Source organism: Polypterus senegalus, chromosome 5 (genome assembly GCF_016835505.1).
Source record: "Polypterus senegalus isolate Bchr_013 chromosome 5, ASM1683550v1, whole genome shotgun sequence".
Lineage (NCBI taxonomy): Eukaryota > Metazoa > Chordata > Cladistia > Polypteriformes > Polypteridae > Polypterus > Polypterus senegalus.
Window position 1 is genome coordinate 132,809,168 of NC_053158.1, and position 26,813 is coordinate 132,835,980.

A 26,813-nucleotide genomic window follows, 5' to 3' on the forward strand; every position below is an offset into this window, starting at 1 on the left:
CAATTCACTTCTGCTCTTCCGAAACATTAAATATGGGTCTATTAAATGTTAAGAGCATTAACCAACAAGACGTTTTCCATCAACAATCTTATTAGTGATAGGAAGATTGATTTTATTGCACTAAGTGAAATATGGCTTAGCTCTGATGGTGCAGCTATTTTAATCGAACCTGCGCCTTCAAATTACAGCTTTGCTCATGCGGATCACCAAGGTAAAAAAGGTGGCGGTTCAGCAAACATTTACTCGAGCCGGTTAAAGTGTAAAGATGTCAGTTTTGGTAAATTCAAGTCCTTTCAGTATCTTGCTGTTGTTATTCGTGGAGTTTCTCAGTTTCTAGTATTATCCGTGTATAGCCCTCCTAAATACAATGCGTCTTTCTTTGAGGAATTCTCAGACTTGGTGTCAATTGTAATTATGAACTATGACACACTCTTAATAGTCGGTGACTTTAACTTTCATATTGAAAATCCGTGTGAAAGTAAAAGAATTCATGAACCTCCTGGTTCAAGAGCCAGCACATTAGTCAGCCCACACATAAAGCAAGTCATACGTTAGATTTAGTAATTACTAAAGGACTAAAAGTTGATGTGAAGCAGATCATTGATATTGGTCTAGCAGACCATTTTCAGTTACTATTTAATGAAGAAATGATAGAAAATATTCACAAGAAGTGTATTGTTAAACGCTTCTTTGATTCATCAGCAGCTTCAACATTTACAAACATTCTAAGCAACCAGTCTGTTTGTAGTGCTTACTACAATAATAAGAATAATGTAAATAGTAATGTGGAAAATTTTAATATTAAGGTGAGAGCTGCTGCTGACATAGTCGCACCTGAAAATATAGTTAAAAAATCTTCTAGTACCGTTATACTGTGGAAGACCCAAAGAGTGTCTGATCTTAAGAGAACATGCTGGAGAGCTGAGCGTAAATGGAGAAAAACTAAATTGACTGGCCATTATGAAATGTTGAAAGATAAAACAATATAGTCCGTCTTGAGAGGCGCGGTTATTTCTCTAGAATTCTAAATAACAATGCTAGTAATCCCAGAGTGTTATTCTCTACGATTGATTGTCTGCTAAATCCAGGTCACTCGAATGCCTCCAAAAAACTACCAATGCAACTTGATGCTTTTGCTGTATTTTTTTAATAAAGAAAATTTATGATATTAGAAATAATATAGTACTTCTCCCCAATACTGAACCACTTAAACCCCAGTACTCCATAGGAAATAAGTGGATAGGACTGGTGAGCTTTGTTGGGCTAAATGGCCTGTTCTCGTCTAGAATGTTCTAATGTTCTAACACAAAGGAATGCCTCCAAAATACCTCCAGTGAAACCTGCGAGGGTATTGCTGTATTCTTCAATCAAAGAATTTAATGATATTAGGAATAATATAGTATATCTCCCCAACACTGCGGATCCTCCTAAACCCTAGTATTTCTTTATAAACAAATGAAATTCTTTCACCAGGATAGATTTATCCAATTTATATAAAACAATTTCTCAACTGAGACCCTCCACCTGCATCCTCGACCCAATACCAAGAAGTGTTTTCAAAGAAGTATCGGGTGTGCTAATTGATAGCAATCTTGACATAGTAAACTTGTCATTAGATACGGAGGTCTTCCCAGACTGTCTTAAGAATGCTGTAGTTAAACCCCTGCTCAAGAAAAATAATCTTGACCCCTCTGCTTTTGAAAATTTTAAACCCATTTCTAACCTGCCTTTCTTAAGTAAAATTCTAGAGAAGGCAGTCATTATGCAGCTTAATGACCACCTCAATAAACATGCTATTCTTGATAAGTTTCAGAACAAATCACAGAGGCCATTTATCTGTTCTCATCCTCTTAGATCTGAGTGCCGCATTTAATACCAATTAATCACAATATTCTTAGAAATCGCCTTAGTCAATGGGTGGGCCTCTGTGGCAATGTCTTAAATTGGTTTGAATCCTACATGGCAGGTAGAAAAATCTCTAATTTGTGGTAATTATACTTCCAAAGACCCATGATATTCTATATGGTGTTCCACAAGGCTCTATCCTGGGTCCGCTGCTCTTTTCGATTTACATGCTTCTGTTAGGTCAGATTATCTCGGAGCATCAAGTGAGCTACCATAGCTATGCTGACGACCGTCACTCTCGAGTCACTGACACAATGTCTTACTTGTGTTTCTGAATGGATGTGTAATAATTTTCTCAAACTAAATAAAGAGAAAACAGAAAATGTTAGTGATTGTCAATAATGGATATAATGAGGTTATTAGAAATAAACTTGACACATTAGTATTAAAAGTCAAGACGGAGGTAAAGAATTTAGGGGTAACTATTGACTCTGACCTGAATTTTAAATCACATATTAATCAGATTACTAGGACAGCATTTTTCCACTTAAATATAGCAAAAGTTAGACCTCTTATAACATTGCAAGACACTAAGAAATGAATTCACGCTTTTGTTTTCAATCGACTAGATTACTGTAACGCACTCCTCTCAGGGCTATCCTAAAAAGACATAAATCAATTGAAATGAGTGCGGAATCAAGCTGCTAGAATCTTAACTAGGAAAAGAAAAATCTGAGCACCTCTCCAGTTTTGATGTCACTACATTAGTTACCTGTGTCATTTAGAATGGACTTTAAAATCCTGCTTACACTTTACAAAGCCTTAAATAATCTCGCTCCATCTTATATTTCTGAATTTCTTACATTCCAAATCGTAACCTTAGATCTTCAAATGAGAGTCTACTTAGAAAGAAGTGGTGAGGCGGCTTTCTGCTGTTATGCACCTAAAATAGCTTGCCAATAAGAATTTTGCCAGGCTAATACAGTGGAGCACTTTATATAAAAAAAAAAAAAAAACTGCTGAAACACATTACTTTAATATGGCTTTCTCATAGCCTCATCTTAGTTTAATCCTGATGCTCTGTATATTCAATTAATCATTATTATTATTAATGGTATTCATATTCAAAATCCATACTAACCCCTACTTTCTCTTGTTCTTTTTCCAGTTTTCTGGGGTGGCAACCTGCGCCGCCACCACCACCTGATCAAAACACCATGATGTCCCTACATTAATGGTTTAAAGGCTATAAGTCCACATGGCCATCATCATCAAGTTTTTCCCATGAGAACTGATTGAGGTAATTTGTGTTAGGCAGAATGCCTAGAGGGGGTTGGGCGGTCTCGAGGGCCTGGAACTCCTGCAGATTTTATTTTTTTCTCTAGCTGTCTGGAGTTTGTTTTTTCTGTCCTCCCTGGCCATTGGACTAGGGAATCCATTCCCGGACGGCTTTATCCATTCCCGGGAATTCGGGAATCCTGCATGTCATTCCCGGGGATGACACAGTGCACTGGCATCTCACATGTGAACAGTTTTAGAATGACCAACACTTAATTTTTAATAAGACTACTGCAATATGTTGACACCAATAAAAGACTAACCTTATCTACAAGAAGTTCATGCTGTCATATAAGCACATGTATCTAGTTCAGGGGTGCCCACTTTTTCAGCTTGCAAGCCACTTTTAAAATGACCAGGTCAAAGACCTACCAGGTAACGCGTGTGGTTGGTCTGCAAGTCGGCAGACATCCGCCACCCGGTTCCCTTCTCAGTTGCGAAAAGCAGATCATAGAATATTACATAGTTAACTGTCAAATAACGCAAAGAGTACGCAACACGTGTTTCGCCCTATTTTGGGCTCGTCAGGCGTACACACTCCACTGCACCCTTCATCGGGGAGCGAACCTCGGACATCAGACAAACATACTTCGATTGTGACATTGTGAGAACAAAAAAATCTTCCTCCAATTCCACATCCAGCCAATACCAAAACAATTTTTTTTTTTTTTTTTAAATCCCTTCTTTAGTCTATATAAATTGGAAGGCTAGCTAGATCACTTGTATAGTTTTGCAGTAGCTCGCGCGTTTGATTGTATGTGTGGTATGACCAGTGTGCTAGAAGAAAAGAGATCTCAGACTGGCCTGTATGTCAATCAAGTGGCAAATGCCATAGGGAGGATATATGATAGACTAATGTTTAAAAATTTTTTTGAATGCAACGCGATCTACCTGCATTACCGTTGCGATTGACGCATCGGGCACCCCGATCTAGTTAGGACAATAAGAGTGTAAAAAGCACAACGTGTTCAGCGTGCGGTCGTCCAGGCGAGAGCACACCTTCGTGCAGAGTACGCCAGCCGCTGAGAAAGCACGCTCTGCCTCCACTGAAGTAGGCAGCAGAGTCATCAGATACTGACACACTTGTTCTAAACAACGCCCGTGCTTGCCGTTGCTCTGAAACACCGGCATTTCAGTTTTTACTGATGCATCCAGTTTCATGTCATCATTCTGCGATGGCAAGTTTCTTGGTACAGATAATGCGGATGCAACAGACAGACGCATTGCAATTTCAAGTTGCTGTTCAAAGCTGTTGTCTGACAGACGTCAATGAAGTCTGCCCCGTCCTGGAATTCGTGAGCTGCAGAGTGCAGACTCCTCCCAGTCCACTGTGCTCAGTCTTAGTCGGAGCCGGGAGACAGACTGCTGCTGGTCTGTTGCGGACTGAATTAATCGGCAACACATTACACCGTGGGCCCAAAAACTGTGCCACTTAATTATTTTCAACTATAACTCTTATTTCTTGATCGATTTTTACACGCTATATATGCGAGCTTGGCCGTCCCCGGTTTTCCGGGAATTACAGCAGTTTCATCCCCGGGAATGGATTCCCTACAATCAGATCTTACTTTTATTCTATGTTAATTGTTCCCTTATTTATTTTGTCTTTTTTCTCTTTCTTCATCATGTAAAGCACTTTGATCTGCATTTGTATGAAAATGTGCCATATAAATAAATGTTGTTGTTGTTATTATAACATATTTAAAAGTCAAATTTACTTTGTCGGCAGAACTCTTAGAAATTCCACAGCAACTCCATAAAAAGTAAGAACAGATCTTAAAAATATAAACTTTCTGCTTATTAGTTCTCAGAATTTTTGTGATCCTGTGGTGCAGTTTAGTAATGCTCCAATCAAATGGCCGAACTAAACTGGTCAATTGGACTAGTGGCAATCAGTAAATTTGTCTCACAAAAAATTAGGTTTTTGTATCTGCTTTTCTAAGCTTTATAGTAATTCAGATGTAGTGCCCTTTTACGTAAAGTAGTTTGACTAGTGCATGTGTCTTTATCTGCTGTGAACTTCCTATAAACAGAGCAGCAAGGCAGACTTACCAGAGTGAGAGAGAACTCTGGAATATTAGATTTTATATCAAAGATAGTGGAGTAATAAACTGAAGATGGGATCAAAGGAGTCATGCTGTGCAATTAAGACAAATGGCAAGAAAAGCTGTTTTTAATTAATTCAGACCTTTTAATTTTGCTCTTTAATTAAAATAGATATCTTTTGTTCGAATTTAAATGCAGAGCAAGCTCGTGTTTAATACACCAGCATACATTTTCAATTTGAAAAAGAACGAACCTGAAATTGCAGATTGAAAATGGGTTTGTTAGCTTAAAAACAAAATGAGCCTATTTTACTTGCAAACGTAGGAAATTTATCCTTGCATCTTCCTTATAAACAACTTATAAACATTAATATGCATTTTATTGTTTGTGTGCGTCATACAGTATAAGCTTTGAAAAGAAATGCACTGCATAATTAAAATAGTAATCCATATTTATAATTACATTAGGAATGTCTAGCTGGTATACTGTGGGGGAACAAAAAAGACGTGTATAATTCAAAACTATAAGTTGAGGTATAGAAGTGTTTAACTGCTAATATCAATTAAAATGACTGTGCGACATTTAAGTGCTCATGAAAAGCGAATGAACAGAGTTGGGGTATACATATTGTATACTAAAAACAAATTCAGTGGCCAAGGACAATTGCTCAGTCCTTCATTATTTGTTCCGTTATGGCATACATCGAACCCAAATTTGTAACAGAGCAGCAAAACAGATTTTGCATAAAGTTTAACATGCTTCTGCAAGGAAGAATTCCTTTATGTAATATTATTTTTAAAGTGATTCAATCTACCAGTGAATGACATGTTAATTGGACCACTGAGAACTTTAAGAATATCAAAAAATGTCCAAAGGTTGAGACATGTTGTAGACATTCAGCATGATGTCAGTCAGTAGTATTAAACACTTCAAACTGGTCAGTTCACCAGATTATTCATGTAGATTGATCCCGTCACTGGGTAAAATACAAATCGAGCATATATTTAAGAATAATTGAGCTACTGTTTTACTTGGTTTATTGAATTGTTAAATGAAGAGGAGTTGAACTGTTTTTTTATATTGTGTTTGAGTTTGCAAGCAATGTATAACTGAGGAAAAAAAAAGAAAAAAAAGTTTTGTTCAAGTGTTATTTAAGACAATGTAAATAAATTGCATTGATTAATTGCTCTGACTACTTTATTATCTGTTCCCCTGAATTAAGTAATTATGTGATCATTCATATTATCCTTTCAAAAACCATATCCTTGCACCCCAAAAACTGATTGCTCTCATCTTAATATTGATTAATTGCTGAAGAATGGTTCACCATATTAAACCAAGATTGGTTTTAATTCTTGAGAAAAGAGAGCTTTATTAAATGCATCATTAAGATTTGCCAATACATTTTAGCTACTTACAGAAAGATCCTTGTAGTTGAGATTAATAACAAGGCCAAAAGGACGGCCCCCCATTGGCTCAGCTGGAATAAAGGAATATTCAAAGGTTGCTTGTCGTTGAGGCTGCACCAAGGTATTCAGCTGTAGGGCGGTGAAGTTCTGGATATAGAACTGATAATCCTGGGGATACCGAAAGGAAGCATCCAAAGATTCAACCACAAAGTCTTCATTTCCTTTGTTAGTAAAGCCAACAAGGAATTTGACAATATTGTTGGCTGGGAAATCTAAAAAAAAAAAAAACAAACCACTTATTTTTATTATATAACTGAACACAGTTTATATTAAAAAAAAAAAAAATTAAAATCTTGATTTGGAAGTTAAGCCTCTGCCACTACATTGTGTGAAGATATTGAAAAGTCCTTAAGTACTATTCCAATAAAATTAAAAAATAAAATTTTTCAGTTATGGTAACTCAAACTAAACAATTTCAGGCCATTCACTGGACTTGAACTGCGTATATTTCAATTAAAAAAAAAGGAGAAGTGGTGTTTTAAAAACTTCACTTGTAGAGGGTGCCTGCATCTGCTTGTGGTTTCTTTTTTCAGAACTAATTCAATTACAGAGAAAATATCCTGGTAGTAGTTTATAGTGCAAAATCAGCTGCAGGAAGGCAGGTATACAAAGTTGCATATCAGATCTAGCAGAACCCTTTAAAGTTCAGCAACTTATGTATATTCATTCACTACACAACAGAGTTTTCTATCTTCTAGAACATTCACAGAGGATGCTAGGACTGATAGAGATGTCAGTGAATTCTTTAATATCCAGGAGGAGATGACTGAAGTACAAGCAGCCTTTAACTTTCTTAGCGTTAGTTTCAAGTGTCACTTTGGCAACTGTATAAACGTGTCTCGCATAAGCGTTAGACCCAAGAATTACTCAGATTGTAAAGTGCTATTAGTCCAGAGTATTACTTGGACAACAGTATAGCCGAGTCTTACATTATAGCGCCGCAAATATTTTTCAGCAGCCAAGATTTTGCACACTCATGACAGTGATACAAGCAGTCTAGCAGTAAAACTGAGACAGTGAAACCGAAAAGAGATTCTGATGAAAACGAACATGATAAGGTACCTGTTTAAATACTCAAGTACAGTTGGACCGCAATACTTGAGAGTTCTGAATCTGCAGATTAAACCAATTGCAGACCAAAAATAATGAAAGTTCCAAAAAGCAAAAGTTGAATTAGCTGTACACTGACCACTACACCAAAACCACATGAATTAAGTGATGTGTAGACATATCCTGAAGGACACCATCTCAGGGGGATGAATACCCAATGTATAAAATGCTGTGATCAAATCACAATGAAATTTGTTAGTTGTAGCCGACTGATATTTGCTAGGTCAGAAATTCTTCTAATCGTATGAAGGCACAACTGTAAGATGAAATCAGGCATCGCAACCCCCATCATTTTTCAGGCAGACTCAAAAATTAGTCAGTGACTACAAATTGGGACTTAGAAATTCAAATGCCACTGTCAAATGCATGGAATACACTGATTTTTATTGGGAAAATGCTTGTGCTCCTCACTCTTCACCATTAACACATCAGTGTAACACTTGTGAATACATATGCAAAGCAATTCCTGAAGTCAACATACACATCTGGGGCCTCATGTATAAACGGTGCATACGCACAGAAATGTTGCGTAAGAACGTTTCCACGTTCAAATCGCGATGTATAAAACCTAAACTTGGCATAAAGCCACGCACATTTCCACAGTACCTCATACCCTGTTGTATGCAAGTTCTCTGCTCGGTTTTGCAGACTGGCGGCACCCAGCATCAAAGCAGTGCTACTGTTCCTGTGTGGTTATCCTTTATTTTCCTGGCACGGTTTTATAAATGCACTGAAATTAATCGCATATTGTTTATTAGTGTAATGCATTCGATTATAATTAACCTGTAACAATATAATTGTCCAGGGAATAGTCATAGTATTCCAAATACCATAACTGCTTTAGCGTTGTTACTCTCACTGCACCTTCTTTCAGCTGCTCCCATTAGGAGTTGCCACAGCTGATCTTTTTCCATATTACTTTCACTGCACCACTCGGAGTATTTATGTCACTGTATCTGAATGGGGAATCACAGCAGCAGCTGATCAGAAAGAGAATTATCGGTATACAGCATCAAGCACACGCTGCCTCAGCCACAGCAAACGTTTCAAAGCCTTTCCTGTAAGGACCTTGCGGTTCAGAAACAGTTTCATCTCAAGAACTATAAAACGCACACAATTGCTACTTGCAGAACTGTTTGTACTTATAAGTACAATTACCCCACTGTAAACTTGCACTACAGTTATATTGTCAACCTGCACCACTTTATAAAGCGCATATTTACATATGATGACAATATTTTTAAGATTAAATGCAGAAAACTATGTTGATTATATTATACAGATAAAACTAACTTAATTTAAATAATCTGTATTGTTAATAATTAAACATGTGAGGACAAGGTGCCGCAGCGCTAGCAAGTTCAGGTATTGCTCCTGCCTCGCGCTGTACATTTACTAAGGCTGGCGCGACACTAGAAGGACAGACAGATAGAATAAACAAACATGTACTATAAAGATATTTCAATGTTCCTTAAAAGTTTTGAAGAATCGTCGTAAGATTAAAGATGGCTTAACGTCTATTACAGAGCTGATTGTGTGGCGATTGGGTATTTGGGGGAAGGACAGGAATTAGAGGTTAGTACGTTTGAAAGAGACAGTACCGCTAAAATAAATTACATTCAAGGTCGCGCACGGTGCAGCAGCATCTTGTGAGATACGAACAATCACTGCGCCATCGTGTTCCCATGTTTAACATGCTTTCATTCCAATCATCATGATATCACGTATACATCTCAGTATTTTAAATTATTCAGAGACCTGTAATATCACGAATGCAATGGATTCTGTATCCTGTCGGTAATTCACACACAGAGCACATAGATCAAATACAAAACAAAGTATTTAACATGCTACTTTAGTTACTGATGGGATTTGAGAAACTAGTAAATTAAACGATTTAAAGATGAAGTAAACTAAACTATGCGATTAAAGTGGAAATTGAGATTAAAGTTGACATTTTGTGCTTTTTCCCCCACTGTATGCCTATTTTTTTTTTTTTGTCTGTACCCTAAGCTTTCATACAACACTCAGTGGGCTACAACTCGCCTTTTCACTGCGACTTTGATATATGACTTTTTTTTTGGCACTGTGCGACTTTGTAAACTTGAGCTTTCGAGTTTCTCCAACACACTATGTCACTCAATCAACATCCTTTTGTTGATTATACCACTGTTTAAATCAACAAATAGTATGTTTTTCCTTTGCCTCTACTTGGTATTTGCTGAAATTCTTCTATTTTCCCTTGTGCTTTTGCCATTGTCTTTTCACAGAACACTGAGCTTAAGGGCTATTTATATTGATTTGCATATTCAAAGAGGCGTAATTCTAGGAGGAATTGGGGCGGGACAGCAGGCGTGTGCACGTGCGTTACTTTCCACGCTGACCGGGATTTATGTAGCGGAAAAGTTGGAGTACACACAGATTCCTGCATATAGATTTTTCTAGATACATTTGAGAGATTTTTAAATCACTGGATTTGTGTATTAAAAAAATACCATGTAGTGGTTTCCCCTAAACTTCCTCATATACTCAAATATAGGGATGGATTGAGGAGTAAACTGCAAGACAATTATTATATTTTTATATTATGTAAATTAAAGAACCATCAACAACTAACCAAAACAAATATATTGAATAATTATTATACAAGTAGAATAAATTGGACTCTTCAGCTGCATGAATAAAAAAGTGCCACTTCCGGTTAGCAGAAATTGCTCAAAAGTTGAAAGATATCTACATTTTGTACCCAAAACTTGTATGCAAAATTTTGTTGGCCTAAGTGAAAGTGTACTCGTTATCGTGTTTACATACACAATTCCAAAAATAGTATTTTCAGACTCAGGGAGGTCTAAAGTGTAGAGATTCAGCAAAATCTCAAGGAAGATTTTTTGGACTATTACACTACTTTACCTATACTTCATAAACAAGAAAGTAAAAAGGATTTGTAAAAGTATACATACATGCATATACACACATACAGTATATACGAGGTACATTATATATAGAGCGATACTCTGAAAAAGTTTTCTCCCCCAAAGATAATCATTTTTACTCATATTAATCCTCCCCAGCTAAAGATAGAGATGACCAACTTGTTTGATAAATTCCACCACAGTAACTAAATCTGAACTGATCTTTAAAATTTTAACAGGAGTGTTTTAAAATATTTTAGACAAGTAGTAGTCATAGTTAATGGAAAATGACCTAACTTATTCTGACTCGCAAAAAGATCCAACTAGGGAAAGTATGTTTTTATTCAAATTAATTTTAAACATCAAAATCCTTTACCAATACATTTAATACGAATGGCATTGAGAAGTTTGGATCCATCCAAGAGTACCACATTAGCATGGAAATATACCCTCTGCTCTTATAAAAGTGATGCGACTCCAGATATTATTACTACATCTGTGGATCTTACAATTTTGTCATGAAAGGTGCTCATGCAGCCAAGCAGGTAGCACGACAGAAGAATAGCTGGCTTCCTGGATCGAAAGCAACCTTTAACTGGAATATGTCTATCTAATGTGGCAAACAAAGTTGAAGAACTTCAGCTGTTTTTAAAAAAAAAATAAAAATAAATAAAAATGTTTTAGCATGTATTATCTGCTCCGTTCCTTACTGAAATGTGGCTGAATGACTATTCCAAACTCTTGGATATTGGACATACCTGACTTCATACTGTACAAAACAAAGGGGAGAGAAGTGTGCTTCTACTTTGATCAAACCTGGTGTAACGATGTGACCATTCTTTTTTCAAAATCATGCACTCCCGACCTAGAATTGATTGATTGAAGCCATTTTATTTACCATGATAGTTTTCCCTCAGTAAATCTAGTCGGTGTTTACATTTCCCTTCGAATGAATGCAAACAAAGTGAATCGCTGATGTAATCAGTGAGATTAATAAAAAAAACCTGGACTCAAATTATTTTGAGCGATTTTAACCAGGCCCTTCCTAAGTATCAAGAGCAAATAAAATGCAGTTAACAGATGGAAATATTCTAGACCATTGCTATGCAGCTATTAAGGATGCTTATCATGCCCTTTTCTGTGTCCCCCTTGGTGACCATTCTATCATTGACCTTACTCCTGCTTAAAAACAAAAGCTGAACACTGTAAAGTCAGTAAAAAGAACAGTAATAAAGTGGACAAGCGAGGTAATATAGGAGCCTCAGGACTGCTTTGCCTGTACAGACTGGAGTGGCTTCAAAACTGCCACCTCCAACACACTTCATGTACAGTCAACCCTCGTTTATCGTGGTTAATCTGTTCCAGACTCTGCCGCGATAAATGAATTTCCACGAAGTAAGATTCTTTATAAATCGAATATTTTCGCAGTTAGAGCATAGAAAACCTGTTTACGACCTTTCAAATACATTTTCTAACATCATTAGAGCCTTCTAGACATGAAAAAACACTCTTTAGTCAAATGTTTAAACTGTGCTCCATGACAAGACAGATGACAGTTCCATCTCACAATTAAAAGAATGCAAACATATCTTCCCTTTTCAAAGTGTGCATCAGGAGCAGAAAATGTCAGAGAGAGAGAGAGAGAGAGAGAGAAAGAAAAGCAAACCATCAAAAATCAATAGGGCTTTTAAGTTTGCGAGGCACCACCGGACAAAGCAGCTACAAGAAAGGCAGCAATGTGAAGGTATTCTTTCGGCATTTTTTGGAGGAGCGTCCGTATCCTCTAGCCAAACAGCCTCTGCGTAAACAGCCCCTCTGCTCACAGACAAGCAAATAATCAAAATGTTCTGTTTGGGCTTTCAAGTATGCTAAGCGCTGCACGGGAAGCAGATCGTATGTCACCGAGTTTTATTTCATATGTAATACTTGCTCCGATTGGGTAGCTTCTCAGCCATCCGCCAATAGCATCCCTTGAATGAAATCAACTGGGCAAAGCAACTGAGGAAGCATGTACCATAAATTAAAAGACCCACTGTCCGCATAAATCCGCGAACCAGCAAAAAATCCGTAATATACACTCACCTAAAGGATTATTAGGAACACCATACTAATACGGTGTTTGACCCCCTTTCGCCTTCAGAACTGCCTTAATTCTACGTGGCATTGATTCAACAAGGTGCTGAAAGCATTCTTTAGAAATGTTGGCCCATATCGATAGGATAGCATCTTGCAGTTGGAGATTTGTGGGACGCATATCCAGGGCACGAAGCTCCCGTTCCACCACATCCCAAAGATGCTCTATTGGGTTGAAATCTGGTGAGTGTGGGGGCCATTTTAGTACAGTGAACTCATTGTCATGTTCAAGAAACCAATTTGAAATGATTCAAGCTTTGTGACATGGTGCATTATCCTGCTGGAAGTAGCCATCAGAGAATGGGTACATGGTGGTCATGAAGGGATGGACATGGTCAGAAACAATGCTCAGGTAGCCCGTGGCATTTAAACGATGCCCAATTGGCACTAAGGGGCCTAAAGTGTGCCAAGAAAATATCCCCCACACCATTACACCACCACCACCAGCCTGCACAGTGGTAACAGGGCATGACGGATCCATGCTCTCATTCTGTTTACGCCAAATACTGACTCTACCATTTGTATGCCTCAACAGAAATCGAGACTCATCAGACCAGGCAACATTTTTCCAGTCTTCAACTGTCCAATTTTGGTGAGCTCGTGCAAATTGTAGCTTCTTTTTCCTATTTGTAGTGGAGATGAGTGGTACCCAGTGGGGTCTTCTGCTGTTGTAGCCCATCCGCCTCAAGGTTGTGCGTGTTGTGGCTTCACAAATGCTTTGCTGCATACCTCGGTTGTAACGAGTGGTTATTTCAGTCAAAGTTGCTCTTCTATCAGCTTGAATCAGTCGGCCCATTCTCCTCTGACCTCTAGCATCAACAAGGCATTTTCGCCCACAGGACTGACGCATAATGGATGTTTTTCCCTTTTCACACCATTCTTTGTAAACCCTAGAAATGGTTGTGCGTGAAAATCCCAGTAACTGAGCAGACTGTGAAATACACAGACTGGCCCGTCTGGCACCAACAACCATGCCACGGTCAAAATTTCTTAAATCACCTTTCTTTCCCATTCTGACATTCAGTTTGGAGTTCAGGAGATTGTCTTGACCAGGACCACACCCCTAAATGCATTGAAGCAACTGCCATGTGATTGTTTGATTAGATAATTGCATTAATGAGAAGTTGAACAGGTGTTCCTAATAATCCTTTAGGTGAGTGTATATTTAGATATGCTTACATTTAAAATCCGCAGTAGAGTGAAGCCGCAAAAGTCGAAGTGCGATATAGCGAGGGACCACTGTATTGGCTTTTGTGATTCCAACAAAAGCAACTGTGAAGTTTAGCAATGATAAGCCTTGGTTCACCCCAGAGCTCAGACGACTGCATTAGGAGAGATAGCATGCTTGCAGATCTGGAAGGCCAAGTATATCTTGGAGAAAGGGATCAAAAGGACAAAAAAAGTACTTGCATAAGCTGCAGAAAAAATTGTCTGCAATTGACAAGATAATCAGTCTGGGGAGGCCTTAAACAGGTCACTAACTTACATGAAATAAACAAATAATTCTGCTGATCCCAGTCTGGCTAATCAGTTAAATCATTTTTACAGTCACTTTGAAAGACAATGGGACATAAATCTACCCGATGGTCTCACTATTACTAATCTACATCACTTAACAGTTTTGCCCTCCTGTTATCACTGCAGGAGACGCCTACAGCTTATTCAAAAAGCAAAATATGAACGCTGCAGGCCCGGACCTTATTTCCCCTTGCATACTAAGACACCATGCAGACAAGTTGTCTAAAGTACATTCAGACATTTTTAACCAATCTCTGGATCTATACACTGTTTTTTTTGCTTCAAGACCTCCAACAACATTCTAGTAGCACAAAACGTTAAAGGCCTAAAAGACTACAGACCAGGGGCCTCATGTATAAACGATGCTTAAGCACAGAAATGTTTCCACGTTCAAATCGCGATGTATAAAACCTGAACTTGGCGTAAAATCACGCGCATTTCCACGGTACCTCAAACCCTGTCGTACGCAAGTTCTCCGCTTGGTTTTGCAGACTGGCGGCACCCAGCGTCAAATCGGTGCTACTGTTCCTGTGTGGTTAAACTTTCTTTTCCTGATGCGGCTTTATAAATACACTGAAATTAACCGCATATTGTTCATTAGTTTAATGTATCCGATTGTAATTAACCTGTAACAATATAATGGTCCTCAGAATGGTCAAAATATTCCAAATACCATAACTGCTTTAAAGTTGTTACTCTCACTGAACCTTTTTCTTTCAGCTGCTGCCGTTAGGGGTTGCCACAGCAGATCATCTTTTTCCATATTACTCTCACTGCACCACTCGGAGCAGCTGATCGGAAAGAGAATCATCAGTATACAGCATCAAGCATATGCTGCCTCAGCCATGCTCCCTATTTGAACTGCTTGTCACATGGCAAACGCTTCAAACCTTTTTCTGTACGGACCTCACTGTTCAGAAAGTTTCATCCCAAGAGCTCTAAACGCACTCAATTAGTCCATCAAGTGCTCCTTGTAGAACTGTCTGTACTTATAAGTACAATCATTTCACTGTAAACTTGCACTACAGTTATAATATTGCACAACCTGAGCCACTTTATAAAGTGCATATTTACATATGATGACAATATTTTTAAGATGAAATGCAGCAAAATGTGTATTATACAGATAAAACTAACTTCATTTAAATAACCTATATTGTTAATAATTAAAGGACACGGTGTTGCTATGCTAGCAAGGATCTGGCACTCCGCTCATGATTGTTCCTGCTTCACACTGTATGCTTCACTGGGACTGGTGTGAAGGATAGAATAATTAAACATGTACTATGAAGATATTTCAATGTTCCTTAAAAGGTTTGAAGAATCAACGTCATAAGCTTACAGATGGCTTAACGTTTATTACAGAGCTGATAGTGTGGCAAACAGTTACTTGGAGAAAGAAAAGGAACAGGAATTGGAGGTTAGTACGTTTGAAAGAGACAGTACTACAGGGGCGGCCTTAGGCATGTGCAAACTGTGCACCTGCACATGACCGCCAAGCCAATACAGTATATATTGAGTATAAAACAGAAAGAGAAAATAACGACACAGCTAAAAACGTAGCGAAAAATTTCCTCAAATGTTACAATGCTTGTGTCATGAGCACAAGGGGGCTATGCAGTGTCCGCAACGGATGTGGTCATCCGCTGTGCTTAAGATACCATACTGAAACTGGCAGACGAAGGGGCCACCGATTCTTTCTCTGCCCAGGGAAGCCACGAGCCTAGAGCCGCCCCCGAGGACTGCTGCAATAAATTATTTCATCGAAGGTCGCGCACAATCACTGCGCCACCGTGAAACCCATGTTTAATAACGTGCTTTAACTCTTATCATGAAAATGTTATCACATATACATCTCAGTATTTTAATTATTCAGAGAGCTGTAATATCACGAACGTAATGGTTTCTGTGTCCTGTCAGAGAGAAAGCCGGTTTAAGAAGCATGTAGTGATTCACACACACAGAGCACATAGAACATATACAAAACAAAGCATTTAATGTGTTACTTTAATTACAATGAGATTTGAGAAACTGGTTAATTAAACGAAAGTTTATGATGTTCTACTTTAAACACAAAATAAACTACGTGATTAAAGTGGAAATTTCGAGATTGAAGTTGACATTTCGTGCTTTTTCCCCCACTGTGTGCTTTTTTTTTCTCTGTACCCTAATAAGCTTTCATATGACACTCCGATGGTGGGCTACAACTCGCCTTTTTACGGTGACTTTGCTATCTGACAACTTTTTTATTTCGGGCTCTGTGCAACTTTGTGAACTTGAACTTTCGAGTTTCTCCAACACGCTATGTCAGTCAATCAACTTCCTTTTGTTGTTTATACCACTGTTTAAACCAACAAATAGTACATTTTTCCTTGCCTCCACTTGGTATTCGCTGATATTCTATTTTCCCTTGTGCTTTTGCCATTGTCTTTCCACAGAACACTGAACTTAAGGGCTATTTATATTGATGTGCATATTCAAAGAGGCGTAATTCTGGGAGGAGATGGGGTGGGACAGCAGGTGCATGCATGAGCGTTACTTTTCACGCTGGCCGAGATTTATGTAGTGGAAGAATGCGGAAGTTGGCGTAAGCATATTTCGGCTTTTGTGCTTAAGTCATGTTTTAGTGTGAGTTCTACGCACAGCGTTATGCACGAGGCCCCAGAACCTTTAACCTTTGTGGTAATGAACACCTCAAGAATATTACAAAAGACTTCCTGGGCCCATTTCAGTCTGCAGATGATGCAGCAAATTAAGGTCTGAGCTTTATTTACCAACAACTTGAGAAGCCAAAGGCATATGCGAGGATCTTGTTTGTGGACTTTAGTTCTACTTTCAATACAATCACCCCAGGGCACCTAGATAAACTTTTCTAGTTCACCTACCTAGTTCAATCTGCCACTATATTACAGACATTCTTACAGATTAGAAACAGTACATGCAGTTGGGCTCATACGTATGACCCATTAACACGTAGTACTGGTGCTTTGCAGGGATATATCCTTCCCCCACTTCTCTTACTTTATCCAAATAACTGTACCTCTGGCGATTCAATTGCCAAATTTCTTTAATTTGCAGATGACATAACACTAATAGTGCTCATATCAAACAATGATGAGTCCATATACAGACATTGAGGTGCAGCCATAACAACTTGGACCTTAACATTCAAAAGCCTCAGGAGATGATCATAGATTTCAAGAAACAGTCACCTACTCACTTAATTCTTTTAATTATTCTTTGCATTTATATAGCGCTTTTTTCACTACTCAAAGCATTCAGCAATTGCAGATTAAGGGCCTTGCTCAAGGGCCCAACAGAGCAGAGTCCCGATTGGCATTTATGGGATTCGAACCGGCAACCTTCCGATTGCCAGTGTAGATCCCTACACTTGCTATAAATGGCTCAACCGCTGGGGTGACAGAATCGTTTAAGTTTCTAGGCACAATGTTATCACAAAATCTTAAGTGGGAAAATATCATCACATACATTATTAAACCCCATCAGAGAACATTCCTTTTGCGTCAGCCAACAAAAGCAATATTGGTCCAATTCTGCACAGCCATCAAGTCCATTCTGACATCAACTATAACAGTTTGGAGCCAACTCTGTTCAGTCCAATCTACAACTCATCATCAAAGCATGTTAACTTATGGCACACTGAAGCCCTATATGAAACCAGGGTAAGGAAGAGGGCCGCAAAGATTATTAATGATCTTAATCACCCAGGGAATCACCTTTCCACAGACTTCCCTCCAGCAAACATCTTTGTGCAATGCAAGCCAAAACACCACTTAAAAAGTTACTTCTCCATGTGCAGTTATTCTTTTTAATCAGGTCTAAGCTTTTACTCGGTATCTACTGTATTTATTACCTGCACACTACAATGCCTGGACATTTTAATCCCATCTCTTTTTTGTATTGCCCTGTATGCTGCATTCAATTTTATCACTTTACCTACTTACATTTATCTTTTGTATTTTGTGTTGTCCTTGTATGTTGCATCAATACTATCAAGACAAATTTCAAGTACACACAAGTGTACCTGGCCAGTAAAGTTAATTCAGAATTAATACTGTTTACACAAATAGAGGCTTCTGGATTAGAATTCATCAATTTGCACCAAGCACACATGTATAAACTACAATTTGTATAGTACAAAAAATGCAATAGGCCAATTTCAATCTGTCAAAAGACTGTGCTCCATCTAATGATCTACGACAGCTGTTAATAAGGTGTGTACACATTATTGAACAACCATACATTATATACTGGATGTCTACCTTTAACAAATCCCATTTGACCTGCTGATGAAATGGATCATATGTCAATTTTAGCTAAATTATCTCAACATGATCATAATGTCATTATTTTGTAACAAGACGTATGCTCAACCATTTTTGAAAGGACAGTGATTGAAATCTAGCATACACTTTTTGGCAAAATGGCTGTTCTTTAACTTTCACAAACAAATACCTGGTATTTTTTGCACATTAAAAGACTTGGACAAACCTAAAAAAAGCAGACTTTTCTACTGCTCCTTTGAGCATGCAAAAAGTTATTACTTTCTACATAATTTACCTTCGCCTTTGACAAAAAGGATAGTGGTGTCAGCATTTGGAGAGGCTTTGGCTTCGCTTGATACATCTTCATCGTCATCTTCCTTTTCTTCTACCTACACAAGGAACACATGCCATTTGTAAAATGATTACCAAGAATTACTAAGCATCCCACCTAGATAATCCATCAAATATTTAAATACTCCGGCCAAGCGCAGTTCTGATTATGACTCTATAAAACATCCGAAAATTCAAATGAAATGTGTAAGTTGTAATATAATAAAATCATGTTGAATGTAAAATGTTAAACTGGAAAAAGGAAAATCCTTAAAAGATATTCTGCTAACAGATTACAGTTTCTGGCATGCGAAGAATGAGAAAGTTTATTTTATAAACATAATTATTTTTTTCTGTATTGTGTGTGTATCTTGGAACCCCAATAAAATACACAGTTGCAAACACTTCAACTAAAAAAAAACTTATTTGTAAGTTGCAAAAGTAAAAACACATGAATGTTGAGAATTGGCTGTACACATTTATTATATCTACTGAAACAGTCTGCATTTTTAATACCACCCAGCTATGGCCTTATGTCTATACTGCTCTCTGTTACATATACATTTATTAGTTTTATTTAATCATGGGTATTGCTTTCTTTTGTTTTTATGTTTAAAATTAAACACAACCCTTGGTGGAAACTTGAATTATTGCGCACTCTCTTACATGGTATTTTAATTGAAAATTGTCTATCTAGTATCTTTATAGTAAAGTTAACAGCTTTTGTCCAAAAACCTTATTAAATTCAAAGAGGTCAAGCACTCCCTCAGCAACTATCCTAATATTTTTTTCTTCTTTGCCCAAAAATCTATTATGCTTGCAGTTAAATTTACAGGTTTGGCACCGATACTCACAAAACCCGACAATGACCAGTAGCACTATGCAAGAACTCCAACAAACATGTAACATTCGCACTTAGGTGGTTTTAATAAATTATCGACAAATGTAAAATATTTTATAAACCTATTTAAAAAGATAAAATTTTCTATATATTTTTGTTAGGCATGATCCTAATGGAAAGTAAAGCCGCCACAATTTTATTCACTATACAAGTGATACAAAAGGCTGTGATGTTTACTGCAATCACTGTCTGAGCACTACTGCCAGTTCCTGGAAAGGTTTTTAATCAAGTCATTCTGGTTTGCTTTCAACTGCTTCTTGCAGTAAAAACATCAAACAGGTTTTACAAAGAGTCATTCAACATTATAAAAATTGTTTAAAATATACACAGAGGTTAACCACCTTCTGCATGCCACCTAAATTGATTTGAAGGCCACCAATTACTTAAACTGACATGCTCTATGCAAGACCACACATATACTAAACAGGACTACAGTGTTGGTATGGACACTTCAGAGTGTTTCAACAACAGCTTAAAATTCCCAAGGCTACATTCTAACTTACACTTCTAATTCGGTTATACAAATGATCCTCTAAATGGTTCCTGCTACAATGGGATCTGTGTAACAAAAGCAGAAGCAGCAAGAAGTCCTTTGACATTAAATGTAGACTAGCTTAACATTGCAAGAACTTTTTTTTTCCCCCCCAAAAAAATTAACATGGATAAAATCAAAAAAAGACCAAAAACACATGAAAGTCTTTCAACCATGATTTCAGAAAGTGGTCGAACTTTGTAACAAACTAGGTGCTTTTAATACAATTTCTGCTCTCAGATGACAATGTCATGGCTTAAAAACTACATTCTAGATGTGTCACTCACATGGATAATAAGGACCCCCCAAACAAAATCAACAGCAAGGCCCTGAAACTATGAAATGGCTACCAACCTTGTACTAGCTGAAAAAGGCCTAATTGCACTACTGTAGATATGCCATTACTTCCTGTCAGTATCTGCAAAGTCCAGCAAATAATCATATTTGAATGCAAGTATTTTTTAATGGCGGAGTTACTAGACAATTTAAAAAAAAAAGTTTCATTGAACAAGACAGGATTATTTTCTATTTGATATATTATCTGTCCAAGATGTTGAAAATATATTAGGGTGCAATCCTGAAAAATAAACCACACCAACCAGATCTGTAGTTTCATCATCCTCTACTTCAGCTTCATCATCTTCCTCCTCTGCAATGATGTCCTCAGCTGCCTCCTCATCTTCAGTTGCATCTTGAGCAGCAACCAGTGGCCCTATAATTAAACAGGTAAGTAAGCAAATGACATTTTCTGGGTTATATACTTTCTTCATAATTTTAAGAACTTCTGCAATGTTTCATTTTCCGCTACTAGTTTAAGAGAAGTGCAGTACTTGCAGTACATGCTGGCATAAAACATCCATAAGCTCTCCACAGGACCTTCTACTACAGAACCTATGGCCGGTTTGTAATTAAGACACCAAAACTGCACACAGTATTCCAAATGTGATCTCTCAATTGCATCTCACCTATTTACACATTGACTTCACTAGGAAAGAGCATAACATTCAAATCAGTGTCTACAGGATAGTACACAAAGAAATGGTTAATGAAGAATTTACGTATTATGCTACTTATACATTAGGCAGTAAACGACAGAATAATATAAAGGCTATGGCTGTTGAAACAAAACAGATGGGAGCCAAAACCTTAAAACATTTTTCAGCACCAAAAAAGACCTTGGCAAGCAAACATACTTGGAAAAATCTTTGGAAAAAACAAAACTGTCCAGTGCAGGAACTAAGCAACTCTGATCATGGTACAATTGTTGACAACAGATGTGGTGGCTCCAGCTTCTTGAAAAGTTGCCCCTCTGGAAATATCACAGCACAATTTTCTTTATAGAGAGAGAGAATGGTACAACAAATACAAATGCCTAGTGTGTGCAGATCTATTTGCAAAAATACTTTATTACTGAGAAGTCAGAGAAAGAAAATGCTCAAACAGCCCTTTGCAACAGTCGCATGCAGTTGCAAAAAGACATTACTAAATGAGCAACAAGTCAAACCTTGAAGCAGACAGGCTACGGCACAGGAAAAAAAAAACATGCCAGGTTCTAAGTCTGATAACTAGGAACAGGAATATGAGACTATTCTGGACAGGTGACGAGCAGAACTAGATTACTGGATTGGAAAAATGTTTCCAGTGTAACATTATCTTGACTTCTACTCCAAAACTCAGACATATCAGGGTTAGAATGTGATGTAAACCTCATAGATCAATGGATAAACCAATTCCCGTATATATGGTATAGGCTGGTGGAAATAGTGCAATGATGTGGGAAATCTGTTCCTGCCACACTTTGGACATTTTATACCCAATAAGCACTATTTGAATGCCACAGCATATCTAAGCATTCCTGTTAAGTCTACCATTTTTCAATGCGCACAAACACCAATTCTCAAGATGCAATTGCAGTTTGCCACATCTGTGTGATGCTGTGGAGTCAGCATTGAACAAAATAAGTAATATTTCAAGCATCTTAATTCAAGCTTTGAAAAATTGAGGTTGTTATAGAGGCAAAGGGGAATTTATTTGGTACTAGATCAATGTTAAATAATATAAAGTGGCCAGCAAGTGTAAATATTAAATGGTTTTGTAGCAAATTCAAATCCAGCATAGCATATGCAAACCTGCTTATTCCAATGCAGGGCCACTAGGATATGAAACATACGAGAAGGCAGTCAAGATGCACCCTAGGTTGGCTGCCAGTCTAATGCAGGCTTAAACCATGGCTGGAGGCACCCACGATGGAAAAAAATGCATAAAATGGAACTTTTCACCAAATAAACATATTTGCATAAAATTCAGAAATGTATTTTTTAATGAACTACGTGTAGATATTTTAAATATAGATTTCTATGCAACATTTACGTAACAATCCATTGCAAATAAATAGTAATAAAAAGAAATTAAACAGTAGCACATCTGGTTGTGCAATGAACCCAAACACACAAGATTTCCTTAAAAACACAACTGTTATCAATAAATTAACTAAACTTGCAATTTTCGTATGTACAGTAATCCATCCTCGATCGTGGGGGTTGCGTTCCAGTCCCCCCCGCAATAGGTGAAAATCCGCGAAATAGAAACCATACGTTTGTATGGTTATTTTTATATATTTTAAGCCTTTATAATCTCTCCCACACTTTATAAATATTCCCTGCACAGTTATACAGCATAAACCCTTTATATTCTCTTAGATATTAGGTAAGATTCATTGAAATTATGTATGTAAACACAGTTTATATACAGTAAAACCTAAATATTATTTTAAAGATATCGAGTGTCTCCGATATCACATATTACAGCCATTACAATAGACAGGTAACCAGCAATAAATACGTACAATGCAAGAAAAATTGTATACAGTAAATGTGTGTACAGTGACATTAAATGTACGTACATGTACTAAGTACTGTAAGTAGGAAAATTATGGTTACTAACCAACAATTACACGATGACTTGTCCGATAACGATGAGTTTAGTTTTACTGCATAACAAAGGAGAGCATTACAGCTCTTCTAAAGGAGCCTCTTCAGGCGACTGTGTAGCTCCGCCGCCGTTCTTCTTCAATCCAAATCACTAAAGCAGATTCCATCCAGACTACTGCCTCATTACATCCACTTACAACTCGTTTTGCACCCTGGTTAAAAGGACATTGCTGCCATAGATCTTGTATCCCTTTCCTACATTTTAAATAAAAAGAATCGTAGCCTCATTGATGCCGTAATGGTGCCCTACAGCGGTGTAGCTTTTCCCTTCCTTCAACATATCCAAAACGTATACCTTTTCGGCAATCATTAGCATCTTCCATTGGTGCTTGGGCACAGCCCCTGAAGCAGGAGCAGATCGTTTTGGAGCCATAATGAAGGGCTTGACTATGCACAGCGATAAACATAAAAGAGCACAAAAGTGGACTCTTTACACAGCAAAACACGTTGATGCTGAATGAGCGAGATGAGACTTCCTGGTTAACACAGTGGAATCGAATTCTGTGCTCCATCGCTGAGCCAATCAGCACACAGGAACTTAACTGCGTGCTCTGATTGGTTAGCTTCTCAGCCATCCGCCAATAGCGTCCCTTGTATGAAATCAACTGGGCAAACAAACTGAGGAAGCATGTACAGGAAGTAAAATGACCCATTTTCCGCAGAACCCACGAAGCAGCGAAAAATCCACGTTATATATTTAGATATGCTTACATATCAACGTGTTTCGCTGTGTAAAGAGTCAACTTTTGTGCCGGAACAACGGTGGTACTACAGAGTCGCCTGAAGAGGCTACTTTAGAATGGCTGTAACATATGTGAGATGTGATAAGATATCGGAGACGCTCGATATCTTTAAAATAATGTTTAGGTTTTACTGTATATAAACAGTGTGTTTACATACATAATTTCAACTAATCTTACCTAATATCTAAGAAAATACAAAGAGTTCATGCTGTATAACTGTGCGGGAAATGTTTAGAAGAGTATGGGAGAGTTTTTAAGGGCTTAAAATATATAAAAATAACCATATGAATTTGCAGATTTTCACCTTTCGCAGGGGATCCTGGAACGCAACCCCCACGATCGAGGAGGGATCACTGTAATACGTAGAGTTTATTTTAACTGAAAGTTTGTATCTTTTTGCATCATCTTTCGTTTTTATTGTGTTTGGAAACTTTTTACCACTGCAAATTATTTGGCACATTTGTTTGCAGCCAACACACTGTCACAGCCTGCTGCATGTCATTTGCTCTCAGGAGAGTGGCATTTGATTTTCACGTTTTAAAACTGTAATCCGCCCACAAAATCTGTTTTACCGGGTAAACTAGGCTTGCTGTAGCAGTACTTGCAGATTATCGCGCCTTCCTGCAGGTTGCATAAAAGCCATTTGCAGTCCAATAGCCAACTAGTCTAGAACTTTTATTATTCCACATCGCTCCTATCTTTTTACTCAGAAAAAACGATAAAGCTGTCAGTCGCAGTTGACATGCTGTGAGGTTCACTCTCGCTGAGATTGTGATTTCCTTTGCACAAAAGATGTGGGGAAAAGTTTTCTGTTCAGGCATGGACTTAAGTTTCTCTGCATCACTATTTTTGCAAACACACACATGCTAATGTTACAAGTGCTTGCCAGTATGTAATGCAGCACTATAATTTAGCAGACTGACCGAGTCAAAAAAGGACAAGAGTATGAATGTGTTCTAGGTAGTGGCTAATGATACATACTTTTTTTTAGTCGCCTATCAAAAAACTCTGTTGTATATGCTAGTGGGGGCTGGACTATGACTCAAATTATTCCTCAATTCAATCCAAAAGTCATGTCATTATGCCTATGTATTTGTAGCCCATAACGCTGAAGTTGACATTCAACTTAGTGGTAACAGTGATTCAACTTAGTGGTAACAGCGAGTTGTCTTCTTCCACAGAGCCTGTAATGATGTTTCCTATTTAAATGTTTGTGCATCTTCCTTGTGCTCTCGTACCATAGGATGTCAGACCTACACATTTTGCAACACACCTTTTGTTTTCCTGCTTTCAGGGTAAAGCGCCCCCAAACTAAGTCTTAGGTCATACTGCCTTTTCTACCACTTGCTTACAAAGCTGCCTTTTTTCACGTGTTCGTAACAGAATGAAGCAGTAACGCAATTGCGCAGCACAGCATACTCATGATGCCACCAACAAAATCGATGAAAGTGACTGTTGGGAATGTTTTTAATAATCACTTATTACTGATAATGTCAAATTGTTGCAACTCTAAGCACATGAAAATGAATCTACAAAGGTGCCGCACTAACCACTTTACCATTGTCATTTTCATTCATATCTCACATTACAAATAAAAAAAAAAAAAAGTCTTATCAAGGATACACAATATAAACAAGCAGTTTTTTGTTTAAGGGTTACGGTTGATTGGTAGCATGGTGGGACATTGACAGCACTGTTGCTTTGCAGCAAGGAGACCAAGGTTTGCTACTCATGTGTTCCCCATGTGGAGTTTGCATGTTTTCCTGATTTCAACATGGATTTCCACTAGGTGGTTTAGTTTCCTCCCACAGTCCAAACACATGAAAGTTAGGTGGACTGGCAATTCTAAACAGGCCCTAGTGTGTAGGTTTGTGTTTGCCTTGTCCTGGTGTCGTTTATGCCTTGGGATTGGTTTCATGTGCCCCACTACCCTGCCCTGGATAAGCGGGTTAAGAATCAGATGGATAGTTAAATTAGATGCATCTGTCATTACCTTCATTGTGGCCTGTTATATTGTTTAGTAATGTTTATTAAAGGGTGAAGGGACCTTTTAAGTTACTTATACTTTCCAACCCACTTAACCTAATTCAATCATTATAAATGCTTGTTTTTTTCTATTCATAATACATACACAAGTGCTTATATGACAGATCAAGTGGCCATGGAAAAAACTAGGTCTTGACCTCCCTAACCCCTGCTCTCCTACTGGCTCAAATGCAAAGAGAGTATGCTGTATGAAGAACGGTAATATTAATCTGCATTTCTAAATTTGCCTGCTGTAGGTGCAAGGATAACTACGTTCTCTAATGAACAAGGCTGTGGGTCAGTCTTTAGTTGTTTTACCACCATATGCTAAAAGCAATTTTCCTTGGCAAAATTGGTTTCTGCCTTGAGCATGATGCTGCAAAGATAAGTACCTGAACTATGTTAAGTAGCCTTGCAAATGGACAGACAGACACTTCAGTCACAGCATCATTAATAATTGAAAATCAATTCGTATTTACTTGAGGAAAAATTAGGGACTGCAAACTGAAAATTTTACTAATGCTTTCCACAAACTACAAAAAAGTATAAAGCCATTTTATTTTCAAAATGGGTTATTTTGCTGAATCATCAACATATAACTGATTCAAAGTTAACCACAATTACATATACATGTG

General features: G+C 37.7%; 1 protein-coding gene across 2 annotated transcripts in view; it reads right to left on the reverse strand.

Moving 5' to 3' along the window:
- The window catches only part of ssr1 (signal sequence receptor, alpha), a 45,860-nt gene that overhangs the window by 16,872 nt on the left and 2,175 nt on the right, over positions 1-26,813 (reverse strand). For both annotated transcript variants that reach the window (XM_039753377.1, XM_039753376.1), the window contains exons 2-4: positions 21,020-21,132; positions 18,953-19,046; positions 6,648-6,910 (exon numbers count right to left, since the gene is read on the reverse strand). In XM_039753377.1, coding sequence (XP_039609311.1) covers positions 6,648-6,910; positions 18,953-19,046; positions 21,020-21,132 — 470 coding nt within the window. The remainder of the gene's footprint in view (positions 1-6,647; positions 6,911-18,952; positions 19,047-21,019; positions 21,133-26,813) is intronic.